This window comes from Callospermophilus lateralis, chromosome 1, assembly GCF_048772815.1.
Source record: "Callospermophilus lateralis isolate mCalLat2 chromosome 1, mCalLat2.hap1, whole genome shotgun sequence".
In the NCBI taxonomy this organism is placed as follows: domain Eukaryota; kingdom Metazoa; phylum Chordata; class Mammalia; order Rodentia; family Sciuridae; genus Callospermophilus; species Callospermophilus lateralis.
The window spans coordinates 221915608-221939027 of NC_135305.1; the positions used below are offsets into that span (position 1 = coordinate 221915608).

Consider the following 23420-nt stretch of genomic DNA (forward strand, 5'->3'; position numbering starts at 1 on the left):
CAATAATGCGCCGATGCATTAATGCTCTCCCCAGCGCTTCCCCAGCCCTCCCCGCAGAGCCAGGCCCTCATTCTCCAGGTTAGTCACACACCCACTTCACCCCCTCCACCACCGAGCCCGTGACACAGCCCAGGACCCTGGCAGGGTCCCAAGCCAGGCAGCCAGGAGACGCTGGCATCTGACAGGCCTGTGCTCCTTGTCTCCGACCCTCCCTGGCCAAGGCCTGCCCCAAGTTCTGGGCAGCTGAGCCTCCACTCTTCAAGGACCCGTGTGGGGAGCCCCCACAGAGCGGCCTTGGCTCCCCACAGGCCCTGCCAAGCCCTGTACAGGACACACAGCTTGCCCCAGGTGGTGGCTCGGCTGCACAGAGTGGGAAGGGCGTGTGCCCGCCAAGACTGCCCAGGCCACAGGACCCTCTGCTTGTCCCCGCTCGCCTGGTCGGCCTGCAGCTCTGTAACACAAAAGGCAGCCAGAGAGGAGCTGGGGCGCCGCGACTGGTCTAGATGTGATCCAAACGCAGAGGAGAGAAGCTGTGGGCAGGGCCGGGGGCGCGGTGACCTGGTCACCACAGTGCCTGAGCTCGCCACTTAGGTCCTTCCCTCTGTGAGCCCACAGGGAGACCCCGGGGTCCTCACGGGAGGAGGCAGGAGAGCCGACGCCGCATGCCGGCTCTGGACTGGAGGAGGGGGCCTTGGGCTGTCCCCGGGGCCTCGGGAGGCCAGCCTGCTTCCCTGGACTAAAGGCTACAACCTCCAGAGCTGGGAGCTGGGCTCTTTGAGGCCAGCGAGCAGCAGCACAAGAGGAGACCCATGCCACAGGGACACACCGGACGCCCTGAGTGACATCTTGCTAAAATGCAACGGGAAGATGGTCTTCTTTGTCCTCTGTCACAGCCCTGGGATGCCCAGTGGCTGGCCCTCTGCTGTGGCTGGGCCTCACTGCAGAAGCCCAGCTAGAGGCACACGCTGCTGGGACCAGGTGTGGCCACCCCCAGGGAGGTCCAGGTGCCTACAGGACGCCAGGCAGCCACTCCGGGGAGGGCACCCGGCCCACCTGCCCCAGGAAGCCCCTGCATCTCAAGTGCATCTCCCAAGGTCAACAAACGCCACGTGCCACCTCCAGGACAGGGCGCCCACTGCTGGGGAAGACCGGCTGCTCCTCCGACGCCCAAAGCCAGTGGGAGCAGGAGACGGCATGAGCAGGGTGTCTTTGTGCCAAAGGAGAGAAGGGGACAGAGGGCAGCAGCGGGGGTCAGGTTGCTGAGGCGCTGAGGGCCCTCATGATGTCCAGGCAGCTCCCAGAGCAGAGGGTTCTCGTTGTCCCTCACTCTCCTGTGCCCCAGGTTGCTCCCACGTGGCCCCAAGGCCACCTGCTGGGTCAGCAGAGTTGGTGGCTGTGCTGAGGCGGGTGCTCACAGGGCAGGACCAGAGAGAGGGGCTGCAGCAGCTGGGCTCGCTGCACCTGGGGCCGGAACTCCCACCCGAGGGGGGGCACAAAGGGTGGTGATCAGGTCTCACGGAGGGAGGGAGTCCCTGCCACAGAGGACACACAGCAGGGACCGCCTGCGAGGGGCAGCCCTCACCAGGCGCCAGCTCTGCTGGAGCCCTGACCTTGAAATCCCAGCCTCCAGAACCTCCACTTGCTGACACATCAGTGGGTGCCAGCTCCATGGCCCAACAGGCAGGGTAAGACTGGACGGCCCAGGCTCTGCGGAGCCACGCGACAGCGGGCAGCTTGGGCTGGTGTTGGGCAGGAGAGCAGGCCCCGTGGCAGGGAGTTCCCGGGGGACCAGGCTCCTGGGCAGCAGGGCCGCGGGGCTTGGTGCTGAGCCAGCCAGGCACCCCAAACCAGGAGCCCCTCAGACAAGTGCTCTGGCTCCGAGTCCCCAGAGAAGGTATGAATGAGGCCAGGGGTGGGCGATAGGACATCCGCAGAGGGAGCCCAGCACAGCTGGCCCCAGGAGGACATGGCACATGGCCTGGCAGCACTGCACAGGCCAGGGGCGGCCAGCCCAACCAGACTCGCAACTAAAGAGCTGGCGAGGCGCAGGCACAGTGAGGCCACAAGAACACACTGTCCTCCCAGCCCGCAGGAGCGCGGCCAGGCCTGGACCTCAGGTACGACAGACACGGAGACCACACACTGTGGGATATGGATCTGGTCCCCAGGGAGAGAACATGGGGAACAGGACACCAGTGTCCTGAAGCACATGGCGGTTCCCGACCAGAACCCACAGCCGCCACTCCCCGGCCCGCCTGCCGGCCAGTCCACCCTGCACCCCGCGGGCGCAGACACCTACCGATGGCCAGCCGCTCCAGGCGCTTGCCGTGCTCCGGCGGGATGGCATACCTACGAGAGAAGGGAGGCAGGTCAGAGGCCAGCGGAGACGTGGCAGACGGTGGGCACGCGGAGGCAGGGGGGACCCCACGGGGCGGGGCCAGGAGCAGCTGGAGGAGGGAGCAAAGGCAGAACCCCAGGCCCAGGCTGCGACAGCAGAGGCAAGGGCCAGGAGGGGACATCCCCAGCTAAGTGACACTACACCCTGCTGAGGACAGAGTAGCAAAGCCAGAGCTGGACTGGGGCTGCGGAGGGTGTGCCTGGGAGCTCAGCAGGAAGCGCCTCCGCCGTTCTCTATGGTTCCGGGCCGGGGGCCAACGGGGAAGAAGCTTCCAGAAGGAAGGCCTCACTCTCACCACCTCGCACGCCTGAGAGAGGACTGAGGCGCCATCATCAGTAAGAAAGATGTAAGAGAAAGTTTGCCAATAGATGCCATGGGCCCCGTGCCACCGACGCCATGTGTGCGAGCTGGCGAGGCCACCAGGGACGGTGCGGCAGCCTCGGCCTGGCAGGGGGCGAGCTGCACAGCCCGCCCGGCCCAGCCCACGCCACGGCCTCGCTCAGAACCAGAGCCCACTGCCCACCACCGGGGGTGCCTTGGGACATCTGTGTCCTGGCATGGAGGGGGTGGAGGCCAGGATGCTGCAGCACCCGGGACGCCACCCCAAGGATGGCGCCAGGTTTAGAGACCCCCTCCAGAGTAAGGCTGCCAGCATCTCCGAGGAGCCGAGCAGGAGGGGGCGCAGCAGGCCTTGGCCTCTGGCCTCAAGAGCCCCAGCTGCGGAGGGCACTCCAACCAATTGAGAAGTACTTTCCTAATGAGATTAAAAGGGGTGGGGGCAGGAGAGAAGGGAACAGTCTCTCTAATCTAAATGGGATATGAAAATTAATTCCTGGGCACATTCCCAGGGCCCCTGCCTGAGGCAACCCAGGCACCTTCACTCCATTGTTCAGAAATTATCATTGTCTGGACATCCTCAGGTCATTTCTTCTTAAAGGGCCCTTTATCAGGTATGTGGAGATGATAAAAGTTAATCCCAACCCAAAGCACTTTTTGGGGACTGGTGCACCCACCCCCACCCAGGAAAGGAAGCGTCCTGGGTCTTCTGGGAAGAGCTAGGACGGGAAGGAACTAATTTATGGCTTCGAGGCGGGATGATGAATGCAGCACCCCCAGCCGACAATGCAGCTTTCACTTAATTACCGCCTGTAACTGGGAGTTGTAAAGATAAGATTAATTGAATCTGGTGGATGTTAAAAGTTTAATACATTGGAACGCGGCTCCTCTGTTATCGGGAAGCCCAGACTGTGGGAAGCTGGCCAGTGCTGGGAAGAGCAGCCCCTGGAGACGCACACAGCTCCTGGGCAGGAAGCTCGCAGCCTTGAGGCCAGGACCCTGCTGTCAGGCCTGGAGCCGGCTGCACCTCCCACCACCCACCAGGGCCTAGCAGTAGCGGGGGGCCAAGGGCTTGGGTCCTCAGGGACACATGCACCGAGCACCGCCTGGCCGTTCAGCTGGAGGAGGAGGAAGGCAGAGAAGGCTCCACAGACATGGGAGGCCCAGTGTCCCAAGTGCCACTTGCCTTCAGAATCGGGGCAGCTCCAGGTAGCCATGAGGCTGAACCCTCCCGCCTACACTGCCTGGTGCCCTGGGAGCCCAGGGTGACAAGGGCCCAGGTGGCCAGGGCAAATCACACAGGAGGGAGGAGAGTGAGGGTGGCGAGGAAGGGCAGCCAGAGCTAGTCTTGTCAGTGTGCAGGGGAAGGCCCCAGGGACCCTTTGGGGACTCTAGTGCAGAGCCTTGGCAGGCCCCTCCCCCTAGAGCACAGCACTGCCACTGTCACTGCAGCCCACGCCTGGCACCATGCTGGGGCATCCCCTAGACTCAGATCTGGCTCTGGAGGAGGAGAAACAGGAAAAGTGGGTATTTGGGTTGAAAATGTTTGTTCGCTAAACCTCGAGGCAGAAGCAGCATCTGTCTGGCTATTAGCAAGCGATTTCTCAAGGCTGTAAAACAAAGTTGTTCTTATCGGTCACCGAGGCAGGGAGGCAGTTTGTCCTGCTCCCTGGGAGCTCAGTCCCCATCACAAGGTCAAACTCCATGACCTAAACCAACCTCTCTGCCTGCCAGTGACCCCTGGTGGCTCCTCTGCATGCAGCAGCCCAGCTGTGCAGCACAGGGCTCCTGCACATTTTCTGGGGCAGGTGGCCTCCAGATCCCTCCACACCTCCTAGGGACCTGTCCAGCTCGGCCCTGGACAGGAGCTGCTCGCGCCTGCAGCCTGCCTCCTGTCCTCCTTCCTGTCCGCACAGTTGCTGCGGCCTCTCTCTGTGCCCGCCCAGCAGAGCCTGGCCCCTCTCTCTCCCTCTCCACCAGCAGCACCTTAGCCCCATGCAGCCTGTGTCCCCTGGTCCTCTGCCCCCTCCAGAGCTGGCCTCCTCTCACCTCCAGAGCCCAGGAGGCCACAACCTTCTGGACCACACGGGCCCATGTGCTCCTCCCTCCAGGCACCTTCCCTATCCCTGGGACCCGAGCCCCGGGTGTGATGGAGTCTCCGGCAAGCTGGGCTCAGCAAGGCTGGAGTGGGCTGTCCTGGGCTGTCTGGGGGCCAAGGAGGGCGGGCCACAGTGGCTGTGGGGGACCGTCTCCATAGTCATCCCCCTAGCGGCTGTCTGTGTTTTTAGAACCCTCCAGGCTGTCCCTCCTGCACTGTCTCAGTCCCCATGCAGAGCACTCTTGGAGGGTGACAGTGAGACCCGCGAGCCATCAGCTCTGCCTCTCCAGCCATGCTGCGCTGCGAGCTGTCTCTGGCAACCACCCCAGGTGACCTGCAGTGGCCTGTGAGACGCAGCAAGCTCCACAGCACTAGGTGGTGTGGCATGGCCCCGGAGGCACCCCCAGGGATGGCATAGCCCACTTCCGAAACCTTCTTGGAGTGGTGTCAGGTGTGAGGCATGTAGGAAGAGATGGGCCCAGAAGTGGCTGCTCTCCAACTGGGAACCCTCAGAACAGTGGGGACAAACATGGCCTGGCAGGTTAACAGTTCCAAAGGCCACAGGGAAACACACTGATAGCGACAAAAGGATTAGCTCTAGAAGGAAGGTTCTAGAAGGAAGCAACATCCTGAGCCTGGGAGATCCAAGATGGATGCCTGAGGAAGGTGGGTGGTCACTGGCTGGCAGCCTTTCCTGGCCTCTCCCTCACCTCAGTGACTACAGTGGGGGGTCAACAGTGCCCCCCCAGTGACTGCCACCCTAAGGAGGCAACGCAGGGACCCTGGCTGGAGAGCACGAGGCCGCGTCCCAGGGAGGACGACGGGCAGGGTGGCTGGGTGAGGCCAGGGACCACGGCAGGCTTTAGGGCCATGTGAGAGCAGGCCAAGGCTGGGCTGGCCACAAAGCCACCTCAGACACCACGCACATGGCCTTGGCGGTGCAGCAGCTTCTGCCCACGTGGCCCCTGACGAGTCCCCTGACGAGTCCCCGGACAGGCAGGGCCTTGTCCCCCCTCTGCTCCCTGGGGGGAGCCCAGGGTTCAGAGGGTCGGAGGCTGGACTGAGCCCAGGCCAGGGAAGGAGAGGCCCCCTGCGTCTCCAAGGCCGCACTGCCCCGGCCGAGCTGGGCGGCCACTGCCTCGGAGCCGCCTCGGTGCCGGCCAGCCGGGAAGAGGCTTCCCGCGAGAGGCGGCGGCTATTAATAGTGTAATTTTCTTGGTGTTTTGTTTACCCCCCTGGAATGGCTTGATGGATGTGAATAATTATCAGACTATAAAAGCCAGCAAATGTGCTATTTTCTATCGCTCTAAATCATCAAACAAATAAAGTGTGAAACAGCATTTTTGAATATAATTTTCCCCTCTAATGGCTTAGAATTATTATCAAGAACAATGAAAATAAATAAGCAAATGCCTTGTGAGTTAAAAATTAAATGAGTGTGTCAGGAAGAGGAACACAGACTGTCTCGGGGACAAGGGCCTGCGCCCGGGCCATCCGTCAGCACGCACTGCCAGCACACAGGCTGGGCCACAGCCCCCGGCACTGCTCTGCCGAGGTGGCTGCTGGGCTCACCTCCTGGGTGGGGGACCTGAGGCCCCAGAGAAGGCTAGGCTGGAGTTCCAGCAGGGACACGGTGTGGCAAGATGACACTGCCGAACACAGGCACTATAGCACCCCCAAGGGTCTGTCATTGCTCTGGCAGTGACATCTGACCTTGGAAATCAGGGAAACCAAGGCGGGGTGGGGGTGGGGTCTGACGGGAGCCAGGCCGGCCCCGGGGCCTCTGCCCCTCCGACCCCTGCCCCTCCTCTCTCTCCCAGGCCATGGACAGGCACGGCCAGATGGGCTGCTGCCTTGCAGGTCAGCCAGGAGCCCACGACCCTGGGAGAGGCTTAGGACGAGGCCTTAGGAAGAGGCCCATGAACTGAGGCCTTGGCCCCTTGCAGTAGATGTCGCTGTGCCACCCCCTGGTCCCCGTAGCTGAGCTGGCCTGGAGCCCAGGGACAGGAGTCACCATATTGGCTGTTCCTCAGACCTGTGTGACGTGCCAGTGACAACATCAGCCTGGAAGCTTCCAGCATCAGGAGGCCCTGGCCACCAGGTGACAGTGGTAACAGGCAGGGCCTTGTCCCCCCTCTGCCAAGGATGAGGGTCAGAATGGTACAGGGAGGAGCCCTCTGGAAGGTCAGCTCAGCCGGTGCGCTGGGGGCCAGGAAGCTGGTCTCAGTGTCGGCACCACTCCGGACAGAGAGCCCTCGCCTCCCTACAGCCTCATCACACGGGGCTGAGGCACTGGAGCATGCGCCCTGCAGGAGGATGCCACCCCCTGCAGCCCAGGAGGCCACTGTGGCCAAGGGCCAGCAGCCCCCCCATGATATGGGCATAATGAGGTCCCACCATGGCCTGGGCCCTGCCCCAGTGGACGGATCCAGCACAGATCAAGCAGGAACACCACCTAGTCCCGCCCGGAAGCCCTGGGCAACCCCCTGTGAGCCCCGCTGCCGAGACCCCCTTTCCCAGCCAGGCCGGCAACCCCTACTCGGCCATTTGCGTGTACAGTGGAACCAGGGCCACACAGTCACGCTGACCACAGAGACGGCATGTCACCTAGATGCCCTGGAACAGGTGACTTTAGCAAGACAGGGACACTGGCCTCAGGAAAGCTGTTCCAACAACTGGCTGGCACCAAGGACACGGCTGCGGGCTGCAGTGCTGCCCTAGCAGCTGGCCAGGCACTGTGGCCACAGGTGGCCTCCTCCATAGGCCCCACCAGGGGAGCCAGAACACCAGGGAGTGCAGGTCACCCAGCTCCCGGGGAAAGGCACACACCCCAGTGGCCTTTGGCACTCCCTGCTTCCCGCTGAGGCCAGCTGCCTGCCGAGAGGGACAGCACGGAGCACGCTGCAGGAACCTGGCACGCTTTGTGGGTGGACGAACCGAGGGAGAAGTAAACAGGAAACTGTCCCCATAGACAGGACACAGCAATGGCAGGCCAGTCGCACACAGGCGTCAATCCTAAGTGAAATACCCCACAGGGCTGGGGGAGGCTCAGGTTAGGGCCCCGGGCTCCGTCCCCAGCCCAGCAAGTACACACACCCCCAGACCCCAGAGCTGCAGGCAGGCCCCACAAACACCCACCCACTGCACTCCAGGCGCTCAGCCCGCCAGGACTGGGAGGAAGGCCACTGCCCACCACGGCCAGCCATCAGCTCCACACCAAGGACGCCAGTCACACCCGGAGGAAGAGCCCCTGGGTTCGCGATTCTAAGGGAGCAAACGTCAGCCTGCAGCACTGGGGGGCCCAGCCCCAGCCCAAGGAAAGGCCCCTCCAGCCGGAAAGGCTCCCTCAGGCCACAGGCTGCTCAGGCCAGCCCCTCGCCACGGACAAGGCCAGGTGGTGGACAGTGGGGCGCCGGCAGCTGCGCTCGCCCCGCTCTGCTCTGGGCACCTGCACAGCTGTGGGGCCACTGCTGCGTGGAGGAAGCAGGTTCACACGCCCCCGGCCTGCAGTCAGGAGGATCCAGAGCTTCCCTGTAACAGCGAAAAGGACACAGCGGTCATTGGACGGCACAACCACAGCGGCCTACCACCAAGCCCGGTCCTACGGAGTGCTGCCGACAGTCTTGCCCGGAGGATGGAGACCTTGAGGGGGCACCCAGGTGAGAGTGGAAGACAAAGACCTCAGGGAGATGCGTAGGCAGGTGGCAGCTCCAAGGGCAGGACCAACAGGCAGCCCTGGAACCACCAGAGCACCCGGGAGCCAGGGCCCAGCTGGGAGGGAGCAGGGAGAGCAGCCACTGCAGGAGCAGGAGGGCGAGGATGCGGCCCCGCAAGCGGGCGTGGGCACCTGGGCTTTGCAGGGCCAGAGCTCATGTGCATAGCTGGCCCGGGCAGCACAGGCCCCTTAGGGCCGACACAGAACAACACCCTCCCTGCTTCTGCCCCAAGGCCCTCCCTGCTGGGAGCTGGTCCCCTTGTCCCTAGCATGAGACCCCCTGAGACAGACATCTGCAGGACCCGGGGGCCTGCTTGCAGGGAAGGGCCTTCCTGAGCCACAGGGGCCTGATCTCGAGAGGATGGCTCCCCAGGACAAGAGACTACGGGATCCGGTGTCACACAGCAGTAGCGATGGCTTCAAAGAATGACATTAGTACTGAGACACACACAAGATCAAGAGCGCTGGAGTGTGGTGCCCCGAGCGTCACCTGGACTGTGGGCAGGGCTGGGGCGGTCCAGGCACTGGCCGTCCTCCCCGAGGACCTGAGGCACCAGCGCTGGCTGCACCCTGCCCTGCCCTCCCTGCTAAGGATCAGGCCACGAGAGGCCAGGGTGGGGGTGGCCTCCATTAAACACTGAACTAAAGGAAGCTGGTGCCCAGTTTACCTTAGGCCACAGTTAAACCAAAAACCAGGAAGTCCAGCGTGTGCCCATGTTGGTGCGTCCTCCCTGCCACCCGGACGCGCCCTTCAGGAGGGTCTAAAAGGCAGGCATACGGTGAGTGACAGGCACTGCAGTCAGAGCTGGAGGAGGGCCTCCTGCGGCCAGTACGGAGGGGACCAATGTGCTGGGACCAGCACCACCCAACACTCCCTGCCACCGTTCAGGGCAGCCTCGAGTCCCTGGTTGGAGTGGCCCGAATCCCGGCTCACAGAGTGAGCAGGAGGCGGCCTCCTGTGAGCCCACGGCCCACAGCTGCAGGGACAACCATCCTCTGCCCTTCTGCAGACCCAGAACAAAGGGGAAAAGGAGGTGGTAACTGGCCAAGCCCGGGGCCACAGCGGGGTTGGCAGCCGCCAGAGAGGAGGGCGGACGCCGCTCTGGGAGCCCGCGCGGGGCAGACAGGGCGTGCGACGGACCGGCCAGGCAGTCATCCAGGCCTGTGGGGGCCCAGGCGCGCCCAGGCAGGTGCCCTGGAATGGCCTCTGCCTCCCCTTCACACACCCACACTGGGGCCTGATCGGCCCCGACAGCCAAGGCGCTGGTGACGGGGAGTTCTAGCGACAGTGGGACCCACTGCCCCAAGGTGGTCCTAGGGCCCTAACTGGCCTTCTTAATTCCAGCACCAGCTGGAGCACGCGCTTCCCATGCTCCTGCCGACGAGGTTGCGGCTGTGTGTGGCGCCTGAGCGCTCGCAGTCAGGTCTCAGAGGCAGGCGGCCAGGACTCCCCAGGAAGGCTGCTTACCAGGGCCAGTGGCACCACTGTCACCTGGCCAGTCCTGCGCTGCCTGCTTCGTTAGGCTCCCAGGGGTCCGTGCCCGCTGCTGGGCGACTCCCAGGAGACAGGGCTCTCAGCACCCGACTCGCACCCAGACAGCAAGGGCCCTCCACTCCCAGGCCACCGCCATCACCTTCTGGCACCAAAGCAGCCACCAGAAGTCGCACCGACAGGAGAGATGTTTTTCATGAGACCAGACCCGCCGCTGAGCTCAGCTGTTACCCACGGTGACCACTGGCTAGCAAGCGGCTCCAGCAGGGCGGGTGGTCTTAAAAATAAAGTGGGAGGGTTCCCCGAGGGCCCCAGGGGTGACCTGACACCCTCTCCAAGCTGCCTGGTGAGGTTGGCTGATGACGGCCCCGACACTCCAGACAGAACTGATGGCGTCTTACAGAGGAGCGCAAGGCAGGACTGGCCGCCTGGGCACAGGACACCTGCCTCCCCAAGGCACAGACCCCCACCTCCCGGGCACCGTGAGCAAGCAGCGTGCACTGGCGTCCCACTGAAGCACCTGCCAGGAACAAGAGACTCGCCAGCACAGGCCATCTGCTCCTGCAGACCACGCCAGGGGCTGGGCAGCGGGCCAGCGCTGCCCGCAGCCACAAATGACAGAAAACACAACTGCAGCCGTGTGGTGGGGCGCCTGGACAGACAGCACGAAGCTCTTGCAGCACCCAGGGCCCCCCAGGCTCTGCAGGCCGAGGGCTGGAACCTCCAGGAACAAGGGCTGGGCCCAGATCTGGCTCCTGACTCCTGCCTGGGTGACAACCCCATAGGCTGCCCCGTCCCACCTCTGCCAGCAGAGCTGCAATTCCCATCTCCACCTTGGGAGGCCCCGGGTCTGGCTGCAAGGCCACCCCAAGAACCCCTGTGGGTGGGGGTCTTGCTGAATGGCTGGCACTCTCCTTCCCACCATCAGAGAGGCTCTGTCGGTCATTTTCTTAGTGACCTGGACATTGCCCCGATCCTCAAAGTAGCAGAAATATGTCTTCAGACGTAGGTGTGCTCCCCATGGATTGAGCCACACTCACCTGTTCCTTGGTGACGTTACCCCTTGCCCTGTTTGGGATGGAATGTTCCATGGAAACACTTTGGGTGTCCCCTTCTCTTGCTCTGCCCTTGGGTGTGGCCTTCCTAGATGTCAGTCAACCTGCTGACAGCAGACATCACGAAGCTAGACTCAGCCCCCTGAATCCTGACCTTGGCCTCACTTGAACGGCTTCTCCTCAATAAAAGGGTCAGCACAGGCTCGCTCGCTCTTTCTTTCTGTGGACCCTTAAGGTCAGAGGAGCCGTCACAGGAACCCAAAGAAAAAGCTCTGTCTCTTGTGTGGTTATTTCGTGCTGCCCAGTTCCCCTGAAGGGACCCTGAGTGTTTTTGTCACGAGGAACGCAACGATCCCCCTCCAGATGACATCTGTGCCTGGCATGGCTTGTGCTATGCCCGAGTGGGCACTCTGACAAGGCTGACCAACTCCCCCTAAACTCGGAGGCCACTGTGCTCAGCCTGGCAGGCACCTGGCCTGTGCAGCAGCAGAGGTGAGCTGTGGCTCTCTGCCCTTCCTTCTCCTCCTGGACCCGCTCGCAGACCATTCCCAGCCTCCCTGCTATAGGGCACAGCCTGGTGCCTGGGGGCTGGCAGTGCGGGTGTGGGCAGAAGCAGCTCCAGAGCACCTGCTGCCCGAGCACACACCAACACTGAAGGCAGCCTCAACAGCCACACCTCAGAGCAGGCAGCATCCCCGAGGCCTAGCCTGTGTGTGGCACCTCCCCTCTGTCCCCACAAGAAGCCACGGCAGCCACAGTGGGGCAGGGTGCGGCTCGGGGAGCTTTCAGGTCCCTGCTCTCTTGCCCCTCACATCCTGGCCACCCTCATGACCTCTAGGACCATGTGTCAGGGGTGGACGCGACAGTGGTCGGGAGAGTGCGCTTCCTCACCTGTTCACACTCCCTGGCCTCGGCAGGTGCCTGGCCGGCCTGTGCCTCACCTGGCAGTGAGGACCTGGGCCACGGCTACAGCCCAGGGTCACAGCAAGCAAGACACTGCGAGAGACAAGCGTGGCTCTGCCAGTGGTCAACAGCGAGGCTTGTGAGGTCTCTTGCCAGTGCCTCATGGGGACAACCGCGTGCTCACCGACAGACGGACAGGACGGCATGATGAAAGAGTCACAGCCAGGAGAACGAGTAAGCTGGTGCCACGTGGGTCAACGGCGGGGCAGACAGGCAGGAAAATCTGTCCTTGGTGTGGGTGCCCACGCGGCCAACGGCCCGGGACCGTGCCTGCCATCCCAGTGGCTCAGGAGGCCGAGGCGGAGGATGGAAGTCCCGGGCCGCCTGGGGACTGGGCAGGACCTGCCTGGGGAGACCTTAGCCTCCTGTGCGGCCAGCTCCCCAGCCCTCGGGTGCTGGGGCCTTCCTGCCCCACTTCGCCGTTCAGGAGGAGAAAGGCCAGAGAAGGGCAGCACAGTGACGTGGGGACAGGCGGAATCCTAGGTGGGCCGGCCTCGGGCCCAGCTCCCCTGGCTCCAGGGCTCAGTCACCTCCTGGCTGCCCGGGGGCGGGTGGCAGAGCTGTTGAAAACTTAGGGAGCAGACTTGAGAGGGGCGATTCCCCAGGGGCTGGGCCATCAGGGACCTTCCTGAGCCCTCCTGACCGGGATGCCTGTGCTGGGCGGCAGAGGGGGCAGCCTCAGGATGGGGACAGTGGCCCCCAGCTGGCATCAACAAGGAAACAGGGACCTCAGTTGACCACAGGAACTCAACTCTGCCACCAACCCGAGGAACCTGGAAGGGGAGCCTGCCCCGTGCCCCAGCCCTGTGCCCTGGTGTCAGCCCTGGGCTGGGGCCAGCTACCTGGGCTTCGACTCTGGAGCCACCAAAGCAGGAGCTGCTCCTCCAGGGCCACTCGGTGGCGGGCACCAACGCCAACCTGACGTGAGGAGGAAGGGGGGAGAGATGGGAAATACCGGGCAGCACATAGCCCGTCCATGTCCGTCCACCCGGAGACCCGGGCACCAGGCTGCTCTGCATGAGCTTCTTTTGTCTAGTAAGTAAAATACTCCATTTAGAGGGGATGGCAGGCACAGTGGCCACGCCTGTCATCCCAGCGGCTCAGGAGGCTGCAGCAGGAGGATCGTGAGTTCACAGCCAGCCTCAGCAACGGGGAGGCGCCAAGGATCTCAGTGAAACCTGTCTCCAAATAAGACGCCAAAAAAGGCTGGGGAAGGGGCTCAGGGGTCGAGTGCCCCGAGTTCAATCCCTAGAACCCCCCCAAAAATCTGGGGGTTACATTTTATTTCAACAAGTACAGTACAGAGAAGGACAAACAGAGGTCATCTACACACCAGGGCAGGGTGCAGGTCAGCCTCAGCAGCCAGGGCCACGGGGGCTCCCCAGCCCAGTGTCTTCACCCTGCCCAGGAGGAGCGACCAGGCGGCCCCATCAGGGGGCTCCCTCTGCAGGAGCTGGCCAGCACCTCCCCAAGGACAAGTCCCCTGTCAAGCAGTGGCGGCCCAGAGGTGGGCAGGCGGTCACCATCACAAGGGGTCTGGGCTGAAGGGGGATGTGAGGGACACTGAGGAATCTGAGCAGAGCTCAGGCTTCAGTCAACGCGCTGCCACAGACGGGCCCTGACTGAACACATGGGCCACCGAGAGGGGACACTGCCCGTGGGAACACTGTTTTCTCCCAGAGGTCAGTGAACCTGCGGGGTTCTGTCACACAACGCCTCGAAACAGGTGGCGAGGAGCTGGGGGTGCTCAGTGGCAGAGGCTGGCCTGGCACATGTGAGACCCGGGTTGGCTCCCAGCCCCGCATACAAGTCAATAAGGCATCGTGTCCCTGACAGCTAGGAACACAAAAGGAAAGGAAGGCGGGACGCGCCACCCACAGGAGTGGGCACAATGACAGACACAGACGGGGCTCGTGGCCGTGCCACCACCCTGCCCCAACCCTGCTGGATACGTGGTCCTGCAGCAGGTGACAGGACATTCCCAGGACACCAGCACGTCCCCGGCTCAGTGCCACTGGCTTCAGGAGAGCGTGTGGGGATGTTTGCTCTCTGGTGCAAAACTGGACCCTAAAATTGTTCTGCGGCCCCTGAATAAAGCCTGTGGGGTGTCCCCACCAGCTTTTGGAGAGAGTGAGGAGCTGCGGGGGTGCTGGCGAGGGCCCTGGGTGCCGCTGGTCCTGGGGACGGTCCCAGCACAGCCGTGGGGCAGGTGGGCTGGCGAGCAGCTCTGCAGGCTGACGCCACCACACTGTGTCCCAGCCACTCCAACACGCGCCCCGACTCGGCAGTGGCTGGCGGCAGCCTGTCCTCATGGCAGCGGCATCTGGTGCCACGTGCAGCCCGTGTCTCTCCAGTGACAGGAGTCACCACTCTGATGACCCAAGCTGCTTTTGTCTTCAGAACGACTGCCCACTCTCGACCAGCAGAAGGCCGGGGCCAGGGGCATCAGGCGTGACAGAGTGCTTGTGACAAGAATGGAGCCAAGGGCTCAGTAAGGAGGGCTGGGAGGGGACCTGGGCCAGGGATAACACAGCTGTCCCTCCATACGCCCGGCATGCCCTGCCCTCCTGGCTGTGGCCGTGAGCCCCCGGCCAAGGCTCGGCGGTGCCAAGATCCGGAGCGCGGCGAGGCCCAGCTGGAGGACGGCCCCCTCCAGGCATCGGGGTGGGGGGGCGGCCTCTGCCAGCTCATGGGATCCCAGCCCCCGGTTCCGCAGCCTGTGTGGTGCACGGAGCCCACGTGCTGACTCCCAGGCAGCACACTCAGGGCAACCCAGCGCGGCAGGGGGCCGGGCCTGTGGAGTCCAGGATGCCTCGGAGACGCCAAGCCGCGGTGCACACTCACACCTCATGAAGTGCCAGCAGGTGACGGTCAGGACGGTGGGCGAGGAGTGGGCCGCCCACCACTGTGCACCGTCCCCAGCACAAGAGCCCAGGCGGGGGCCCTTCCTGCCCCAGCCATGCCCAGCACAGGGGCACCAGTGCCATGTATTGCCCAGAACCAGCAGCGGGTGCCGGGCTCCTGCAGCCCTCAGCATGCCCCCGGGAGAGCCGCCTGCCTGCGGGCCAGGTCCCCTGGGCAGGTGTGTCCTCTCTGGGAAGGGTTGTCAAGAATGTCCCAGACAGCCCAACACCCTAAAGGCCAGGGCCTGCTGGGGGGAGGCGGGTGCCAACAGCAGACCAGGGTGCCGCAGCCTGGCCAGTGCCTTCCTTGCATGGGGAGCTCAGGGAAGCATAACGCAGCGGGGGGCACCCCTCCCCCGCAGGAAGCCCCCGAGGCCACATGGGGGCCCCCGTGGGCACTCCCCCTCCAGGATAGGACTGTGGGGATTGAGGCTGGCCCATTGACTGCTGCCCGAGGCCTCCCGACAAGGGCCACGGGAAGGTGGGCAGTGGGCAGTGCGCCCAGCATGCTGAGCACCAGGCGCCACCCAAGCAAACCAGGGCAGGTGAGGGCAGAGGGCAGGCAGAGGGCCCGACCACCTGGGGCCCGGGGACACGTGCACAGAAGAACAGGCCACAGAGAGGCCGCAGGCTCCGGCCCCCTCGCCCACCTGCCATGGCTTCTCAGGAGCACCGCCCTCTCGCTGGGCAGTGAGGACTCTGCACCCTGGACACAGCCTGCACCCTGACATCAGAGTCTCTGCTGCTGACGTCGCTCTGGCCTCGAGCGCCCCAACCTCAGCCACCGCCGCCCACCAGCAGGGCCCCCAGCCCTCCATGACTGGCCAGGAAGGAGCGCCTCAGGGCCACCCTCACGGGCCCCACCATCCCCATGGTGGCAAGGGGTCTGAAGGCACAGGTCCTCTCCTGGGGACTCCTGCGGCCCACCTGAAGGAGCTCAGGCCCCAGGGGCTCCCCACACTCCCTGCACCTGCGGGGGGCGGGGGGCGCTTCCCTTTGCTCCCTCCTCTGTGCTCTGGGGAGAAGGTGGGTACTCTCCCCGCCAGACCCCGAGACCACAAGGCATCTGGGGGTGAGCCTGCCCCCCCGCCCCGCCCCTCCGGCGGTCTCTGCCCTCCTGCAGCGCCACTCCCAGCAGGATGCGCAGGTGGAAGCCAAGGGGAGCTCCATGGTGGCACAGCCCAGAGCAGAAGGGCAGGAGCGCCACCTAGTGGTCCTCAGGGGTAGGGCCGGGCCTCCTGGACCTTCCTCAGCCTCAGATCCCACAGCAGCCAGTGCCAGGGTCAGAGCGTGTCCACACCCACAGGCTAGGACCCAGCACACCACTCACACCATGGCCTCCACTGGAGGTGTGAGGAGCCAGCAGGCAGCCAGCAGGCAGCCAGCAGGCCACCGTCTGCACAGCCACACGCTACCTGCCTGTCAGGGACACCCAGTCTGCTGGCAGCTGGCAGACTGAGCCGTGGTGGCCAGGCACCTCACCCACATGGGGGGACTCGGGTCAGAGCCGCAGCCACCCTGCCGCCACTGCCCGGGGCAGGTCCAAGCTTGTCCTCAAGGGAGGAGGGCTTTGGGAGGGGCTGCGGGGACCGCTGGCTGGGCCCTTTCCACCCAAGACTGCATAGGGCCACCATCCAGGAAATGCCACCTGAGCAGGGCTCAGGACACCCTGGAATGTGGCACTTCATTTCCCCAAAACAGGCCCTGGGCTGCTGGGGAAACAGAGCTGTCACCCACCTGTCAACACCCCTTCAAATGATTCTAGAAATGTAGACACCTGACTTAGAAGTTCCCGGGACCAGAGGTGGACGTGAAGCTGTCCCCATGTCCCTGAACCCCAGTCTGCCCCGTCCTGTGAGCACCATCTGTTACCAGGGTTCCTGTGGGGACTCAGCAGGCCTGGGCCAGGCTTCTCTCTTGAGAAGGCCACAGGCGGAGGCACAGGGCTGACGACAGGACCCCCTGGGACGCAGGGGGCTCCACAAGCACACAGAGCACCACGCGAGTCCAGAGCACCGTGGGCAGCACGCCGCCCTCCTCCTCCCAGGGACCCGTGGACGGCGCTGCCCAGGACAGAGGGGCTCTGAGGTAGGGTCAGTGAAAGGCCCTGAGCTGCGGTCACGCAGGGTCACCAGGGGGTCGTTAGGAGAGAGGCAGGAGGGTCCAAGTCAGGGGCCTGAGGACGCTGCACTACTGGCTCTGGGCCCTGGACTCTCCCTGGGCTGGGGGGCCAGGCTGGCGCCTCTGGGTCTGGCCCAACAGACTGATTTCGGGGCTTTAAACCTGTGCTGCTCTAACTGCAAGAAGTGTGATCTGTCACAGTGGTGGCAGCAGCTGTCCGCCCTGAAGCCAGGGGAGCGAGCTACCTCCCATGTCAGCCTCCTCAGCCTCCAACCAGACGCAGACTCAGGACCCTGGAAATTCAGGTTAATCCAGCAAAAGCAGCTCAGCCAGGAGGCGCGGGCCAGAGAGGCTCAGCAGACAGGCACCAGGACAGCCCCGGCTCGTGGGGGTGGGGGAGGACACACGGACGCCCCTCCTAGCTTGGTCCCCCACTGAGCTGGGCACCCCTCCCCGGGGGCAGCAGCCTGACTCCTCGCCCTGCCGCCCAGCATCCACACAGCACTGGACGCCTCTGCCAGCGCCTCTGCTCGCCACAGGCCACCCCTAGGCAGGAGCCCGGCCCAGACCTGAGGGAAGGCAGAGGGCGACCTGAGCCCTGGATGCTTTCGTATTTTGAGTCTAGAGAAACCAGATGAGGGAGGGGTGGAAAGAAGACACTTGGTCCTCACGGAGGGTCTCAGGCTCCTCTTTCTAGAACATCTGGGTGCCTGAGTGGTTTGGAGCCTGGAGAATTGTGCATTCCTCCACCACCAAGGGTCATGGGGATGGGACTTGGGGTGACCTGGAACAGTGAGGGACACAGGGTCACACTGCTCAAGCACACGGTGTCACCAAGGAGCAGCACTAGAGCATCATTCGCGACGTGGCTAGGCATGGAGGGACCTCCACGGCTGTGGCCCCGCAGATAGAGGACCCGACCCGGCCCAGCACCCTGGCCTGGGCAGCCGCGAGTGGGAGGCTGAGACGCTTCCCTGAGCTCGGGAACCGAGGGGGCGCCCTGGAATGGAGCACCTAATGGCTCCGAGGCTCGTCTGGTGTGTGCAGCCCACATGGGCCCTGGAGCGGGGAGAGGGCACACCCCAGGGGTCCAGGTCCCAGGCCCGTAGCAGCTTGAGGACCCGCGGGGTGGAGCCCAGTGCCTGGAGGGGCTCACAGGCATGGAGAGCAGGGAGAGAGGCCTCCGCTCCGCCTGTGCTCCGTCCCTGGAGTCCCCAGTGCTGGGGTCCCCTTTCCTGGCAGACGCACACCACACCAAGACATCCGGACACTCGGCACCATGACTCCTCAGGCCCCTCAGCTGGGCCAGCTCGTGTGGCCTCTTCCCACCCCTCTGAAAACCAGCAGGGGTGGGTGGCAGGAAGGCTCAATTCCCCAGTCAGAGGCACTGCTGTCCAGCGAGGGGACAGAGGCTGCCGGAGACGAAGACGGCCCATGGCGGTGCCACCAGAGAGGCTGGCGGAAGGGAGCGCTGCACCCAGCATCACTCGCCAGATGCTGGAGAGGACACGGGGTGGCAGTTTGGGACAGCCCTCAGGGCCATCACTTGAGATGCAGCCACCCCGTCTCTATGGTGTGGCCTTCTGGCTGCAAGCTCACCTGCCCAGCCCCCGCACACCAGCGAGAAGCCCTGCAAGCCGCAGGCCACTGCTGACCACCCTGGGGCCTGGAGGCCAAGAGCAAGGCCAGAGCCATTCAGGGTCAAGGCCCATGGTCCATAGGACAACGCCCACATTGACCGCCTCTACATGACAAGGACCCCAGGCGGAGGCTGCTGTGTGGCACGGGGACACCATAACCGGTCAGTCCCACCCTGGCCTGCACACCACAGGCTCAGGACCTGGAGACCCCACTCTCCCCTCCTGACACTGAGGGGCAAACCAGGCTGTCCCTGGCGACGTGGGGCCCCCAGCACCCACCTTCACAGCCTCACCAGCACAGCCCCTAAGCCCTGAAGGCAGCCCAGACCCAGCTGACCCCGCCAGACGCCCTGGGAGGCCAGGCTGCAGTGGCCGCCACTCACCAGGACTTGGGCTCCCCGAAGTGCAGGTAGTTGATGCTGTACAGGTCCATGTCCTCCGTGTGCCAGGCGAAGGTGGTCTTCCACATGCCGAAGTACAGGTAGGGCGTGTTCACGCCCTCAATGATGGTGCCGCACTCGCGCTCCACCATGTCCAGGATGGTCCTGAGGCTCCCGATGTTCCACTGCGCCACGTCCTGCAGGGGCAGCAGAGTGGCCAGTCAGTATGGCCACGACCCAAGGTGTCTGTGTGGCCCTGGCTACCCCAGTACTCCGGGAAGAGCGGGAAGGTCACACTTCATCATGTCTAGGTCCAGGATGTGAGCTGACCCTCTGCAGAGGACCTGGACCAGCTCTGCCATTAGTCAATGCCCAGACAGGGATGAAGGCCCACTGGCTGGTGGCACCCTACCTGCCCCTCCACTGAGGCCACCTGCCAGCTCAGCACCTGGCACACACGGCCTGGACTGCCCCACAGAGCAGACTGCATGTGGCGCTGGGAGCCGACTGGGTTGCAAGACGGCAGCTGGTGGTGGACGATCAACATGCCTCTGGATCAGCGACAGGGGAGGAGGAGACCTCCAAGTGGGCCAGGCCAGGGCCAGGTCCACGCCCAGCAATGGTCCTCCCAGTCCCTTGCTACAGAGGAGACGGAGACAGCATCCAGAGCCCTCACCGAGGATGGAGCCCTGACCGTCAGACCCTCGGTTCCCAGTTCCACAGGCAGATGGACCCCTTGCCATACAGCGCATGAAACGTGGTTCACCAACTACTCAGGGATGTTCCCTCACGTCCCAAACCCACCGCAGCACCACAGGCCCTGGGACACAGCAGATCAGTGGAGACTCCTGGCAGGGGCCCAGGACACAACAAGGGGACAGCAGCAGACCTCTTGGGATGAGGGTAGGAAACCCAAGGTCTTCAGAGGCAGGAGCTGCCCAGGTCAGGGTGAGGGCATGAGAACCAGGTCCCCAAGCAGCCTTGACCCTGCACCACATACCCCATCCACAATGTGGCAGGCCATGCTGTCGGCCAGAAGACTCCTGGGGCCGGCCTGAGCCAGGCACGAATATCCCTGGAGGAGCAAGGTGCTGCCCTGCGGCCACGAGGAGGCGCAAGGGGCTGACGTCCCACCTGGTCCTGCAGCTCCCGACCCCCGGCTCGGGGCGCCATAGCTTGCACATGGATGCGTGGGTGTGAGCCCTCCACGGGGACAGGGCGGCAGGCTGGCTGGAGGTGGAGATGCTCGTGGGATGAGGCTCCACTTTTCATTTTTTATTTTAAAACAATAATGGAGCATCCGTAAGAGAACGAGGAGACCAGCCACAGGCTGAAAGAGGTGTTTGCACACCTGACCCAGGGCTGCCGCCCAAGCACAGGAAGGACCCTACACCTCCACAGGAAGGACACAAACAACCTCAACCAAAGACCCAACCCACAGGTCGCGAAGGAGGCCCACAGACGGCCAGACACCCCTTAGCTGGTTCCAGAAACGCAGATCCCAACCAGCAAGAGACGCCACACTCCCTCCGAGGGGCCAGAATGCAGGCACCCACGGCCCGGGGCTGGGGACTTGCAGCAGCAGGAAGCCATCTGCACTGGGACGCTGAAGGCACAGCCAGCACAGGGACAGGAGGGCAGCTCCGCGGCAGCTAAGCCGTGATGCCGCCTGAGCCAGCCGCTCGCAGCATCCCCCATAGGAGCTGCTCATGTTCACACGCCACCCACAGAGAGACGCCAGGCCTCTGCCCGACCGCCCACCCCTGGAACGATGGCGGTGTCCTTCCACCAGGGACAGTCAAGACTGCAGCCAGCCCAACAGTGGCCCAGTGCTGGGCACCAGGAGGAAGGGAGAAGATGAGGAGCCCTGCCATCGTCCCCTCAGGAGAAGACAGCCTAGAAAGCAGCCACTGTCGCCGACCACAAGGTTCTGCGAAAGGCAGGAGGAGGCACGGGACGAGCCAGCCTCCGCAGGGTCAGCAGTGGGCGACACATGGGCACAGGCCTCCGGGGCAGTGCACTCACTGTGTGGCACGGCCACGGCAGAGATGTCACCCACATCTGCCCAAACACACGGGGCCCAAAACATCCACAGCCAGCCCTCAAGGGGCTGGGGCACTTTGGTGACAGGGTGCACCAATACAGTGTTGTCCATGGTCATGAACGCCCCACTCTGGTGGGTGTGCAGCCTGGGCGAGGCCGGGCAGGTGCAGAGCCAGGCTCTGTGGAAGCTCTTGGTACTTTCTGACTTTTTCTGTGAAATTAAAACTGTTCAGAGTTTTCTAAGTTTACTTTTTAAATAAAAATAAATATGAATGTGGGATCCCACCTGGCACCAACACCATTCAAGGGGAAAGAACGGTCCTTTCAGTAAATTGTGCAGGGTCAACGGGACTGCCACATGCAGGAAAGAGAATCTGGACCCCTGCGTCACACTGTACAAAATGAGCTCAACCACGCCTGTCATCGTCCCAGCGACTCAGAAGGCTCAGGCAGGAGGATGGCAAGTCTAGGGCCAGCCTGGCAATTTCGCAAGGTCCCACCTCAAAGTTAAAAATAAAAAGGGCTGGGGTGTGGCTCAGAGGTAGAGCACCCCTGGGGTCAAACCCCGGTACCCCCACATGCACAAAAGGAAAAGAACTCAAGACACATCACAGACACAGCACCTAACCATGACCCTCTTGGAAGAAACAGGAGCACGCGGTCATGACTCTGGAATTGGCGATGGTTTCTTAGAAAAGACACCAAAGCACAAGCAATAAGAGAAAAAAATAAGCCTTTCTCCAAAAACAAGACACAGGAATGGCCAGTAACACACAGAAAGGTGCTCGGCACCCTGAGCCACCTGGACCACGGGCCGCTCCACACCCAGGGAGGCCAGACGCGAGCAGACGCAGCAGCAGGCGCTGGGCACTCCTCCAAGCCAGAGCCCCGGCCTGCGGTGGGATGCGACAGGCTGCAGCTGCCACAGAACAGACCCAGCCTGGTGGCTCCTTAGCAAGTTAACAGGGAGTCACCACGTGGCCCAGCAGGGCCACCCTCATCCATCGGCCCCCGAACAATAAAGCACTCCCAGGCAGACAAGCACCCAGATGTTCACAGCAGCAGCTGGCGACAGCCGAGAAGCAGGGGCAACCTGGGTGGACAGATGGCCACATAGAGCATGTCTCATGCACACCTGGAGCGTCACGCATGCCACAACTACAGCGTGGAGAAACCTGAGGACCTCATGCGCAGGAGAGCCAGACACACAGGGCCACAGTGCACGACAGTGACAGGAGCATCCAGGACAGGAGAGTGCAGGCAGGACATGGATTTCTGGGTGCCAGGGGCTGGGATTCTGCACATGAGGACAGGCTTCCTTCTGGAGTGATGGAATCATCCTGAGCTTGGCAGCAGTGAGAGTTTCCTGATTCCATGAATGTTCTACGACCCACTGGACCCCGCCCTGAACGGGTGGTGTGTGCGCACCCGACAAGGCCACCGCGAGTTCCCTGCAGTCCTCCAGGGCTGGGGAGGCCCTGGCCTCGGGCCTGCTGGGCAGGGCCCACCACTGAGCCTACCCCAGCCTGCAGCAATGCTGTGCGACAGCCAGGGGACCAGGACACACTCCGCGTGCCGCAGGCCCGCCAGTGTCTTGCAGGACAGGGTACATGGAGGGTCAGCTCTGCCCCTGCTGCCCCACTCCCCAGAGTGCCACCTGCAGGGGGCTGAGGGACGCGCCCCCCTCAGGGCCACTAGGTGTGTGATGGGTCGCGCAGCTATGGGGGCTGCTGGCTGGCGCTGACCCTCGGCCACTAGAGCTGGGCTGGAGCGACAGCTGAGAGGGTCACCAGGCACTGACCACCAACCTGAGGTGGGCAGGGCATTTGGGCACTGTGAAAACTAGTCACCAAGGGAAGGGCTGGTACTTAGAGAATGGGCACTGCTGGGCTGCCCAACACTGGGCCAGCCTGGAAAGGCCTGGAGACAGCTCCTGCTCTGTGCCCCAAGCCAGGGAGCCAGGCCTCCTGTCACAGTTGCCTGGAAGGAATCGGGAGGCAAAGGCAGCCACCCTGACCCAGAAAGACACCGCTGTCCTGCCTGAGCAGCTGCCGGGAGGAGCCGGGGAAAAGGGGCCCCGCCCTGACCAGGGGGGCTGCTCAGGGCTGCGGCTATCTGAGGGGGGAGATGGGGGCTTGGGGAGGTGGACACTCTCACTGGGCCCGCAGAGAAGAAGCAGGGCAGCACAAAGATGCCCCATTACCCCCCACCACCACCACCGAGTGGCAGGAACCACGGTCCTCAGGAAGCTCCAGGAACTGGCTGGGAGAGAGCTG

At 63.6% G+C, this 23420-nt stretch overlaps 1 protein-coding gene across 3 annotated transcripts in view; it reads right to left on the bottom strand.

The window, feature by feature from the left end:
* Kdm4b (lysine demethylase 4B) overlaps positions 1 to 23420 on the bottom strand; it is a 111855-nt gene that overhangs the window by 46702 nt on the left and 41733 nt on the right. For all 3 annotated transcript variants that reach the window (XM_076851117.2, XM_076851108.2, XM_076851125.2), the window contains exons 6-7: positions 19105 to 19298; positions 2300 to 2349 (exon numbers count right to left, since the gene is read on the bottom strand). In XM_076851117.2, coding sequence (XP_076707232.2) covers positions 2300 to 2349; positions 19105 to 19298 — 244 coding nt within the window. The remainder of the gene's footprint in view (positions 1 to 2299; positions 2350 to 19104; positions 19299 to 23420) is intronic.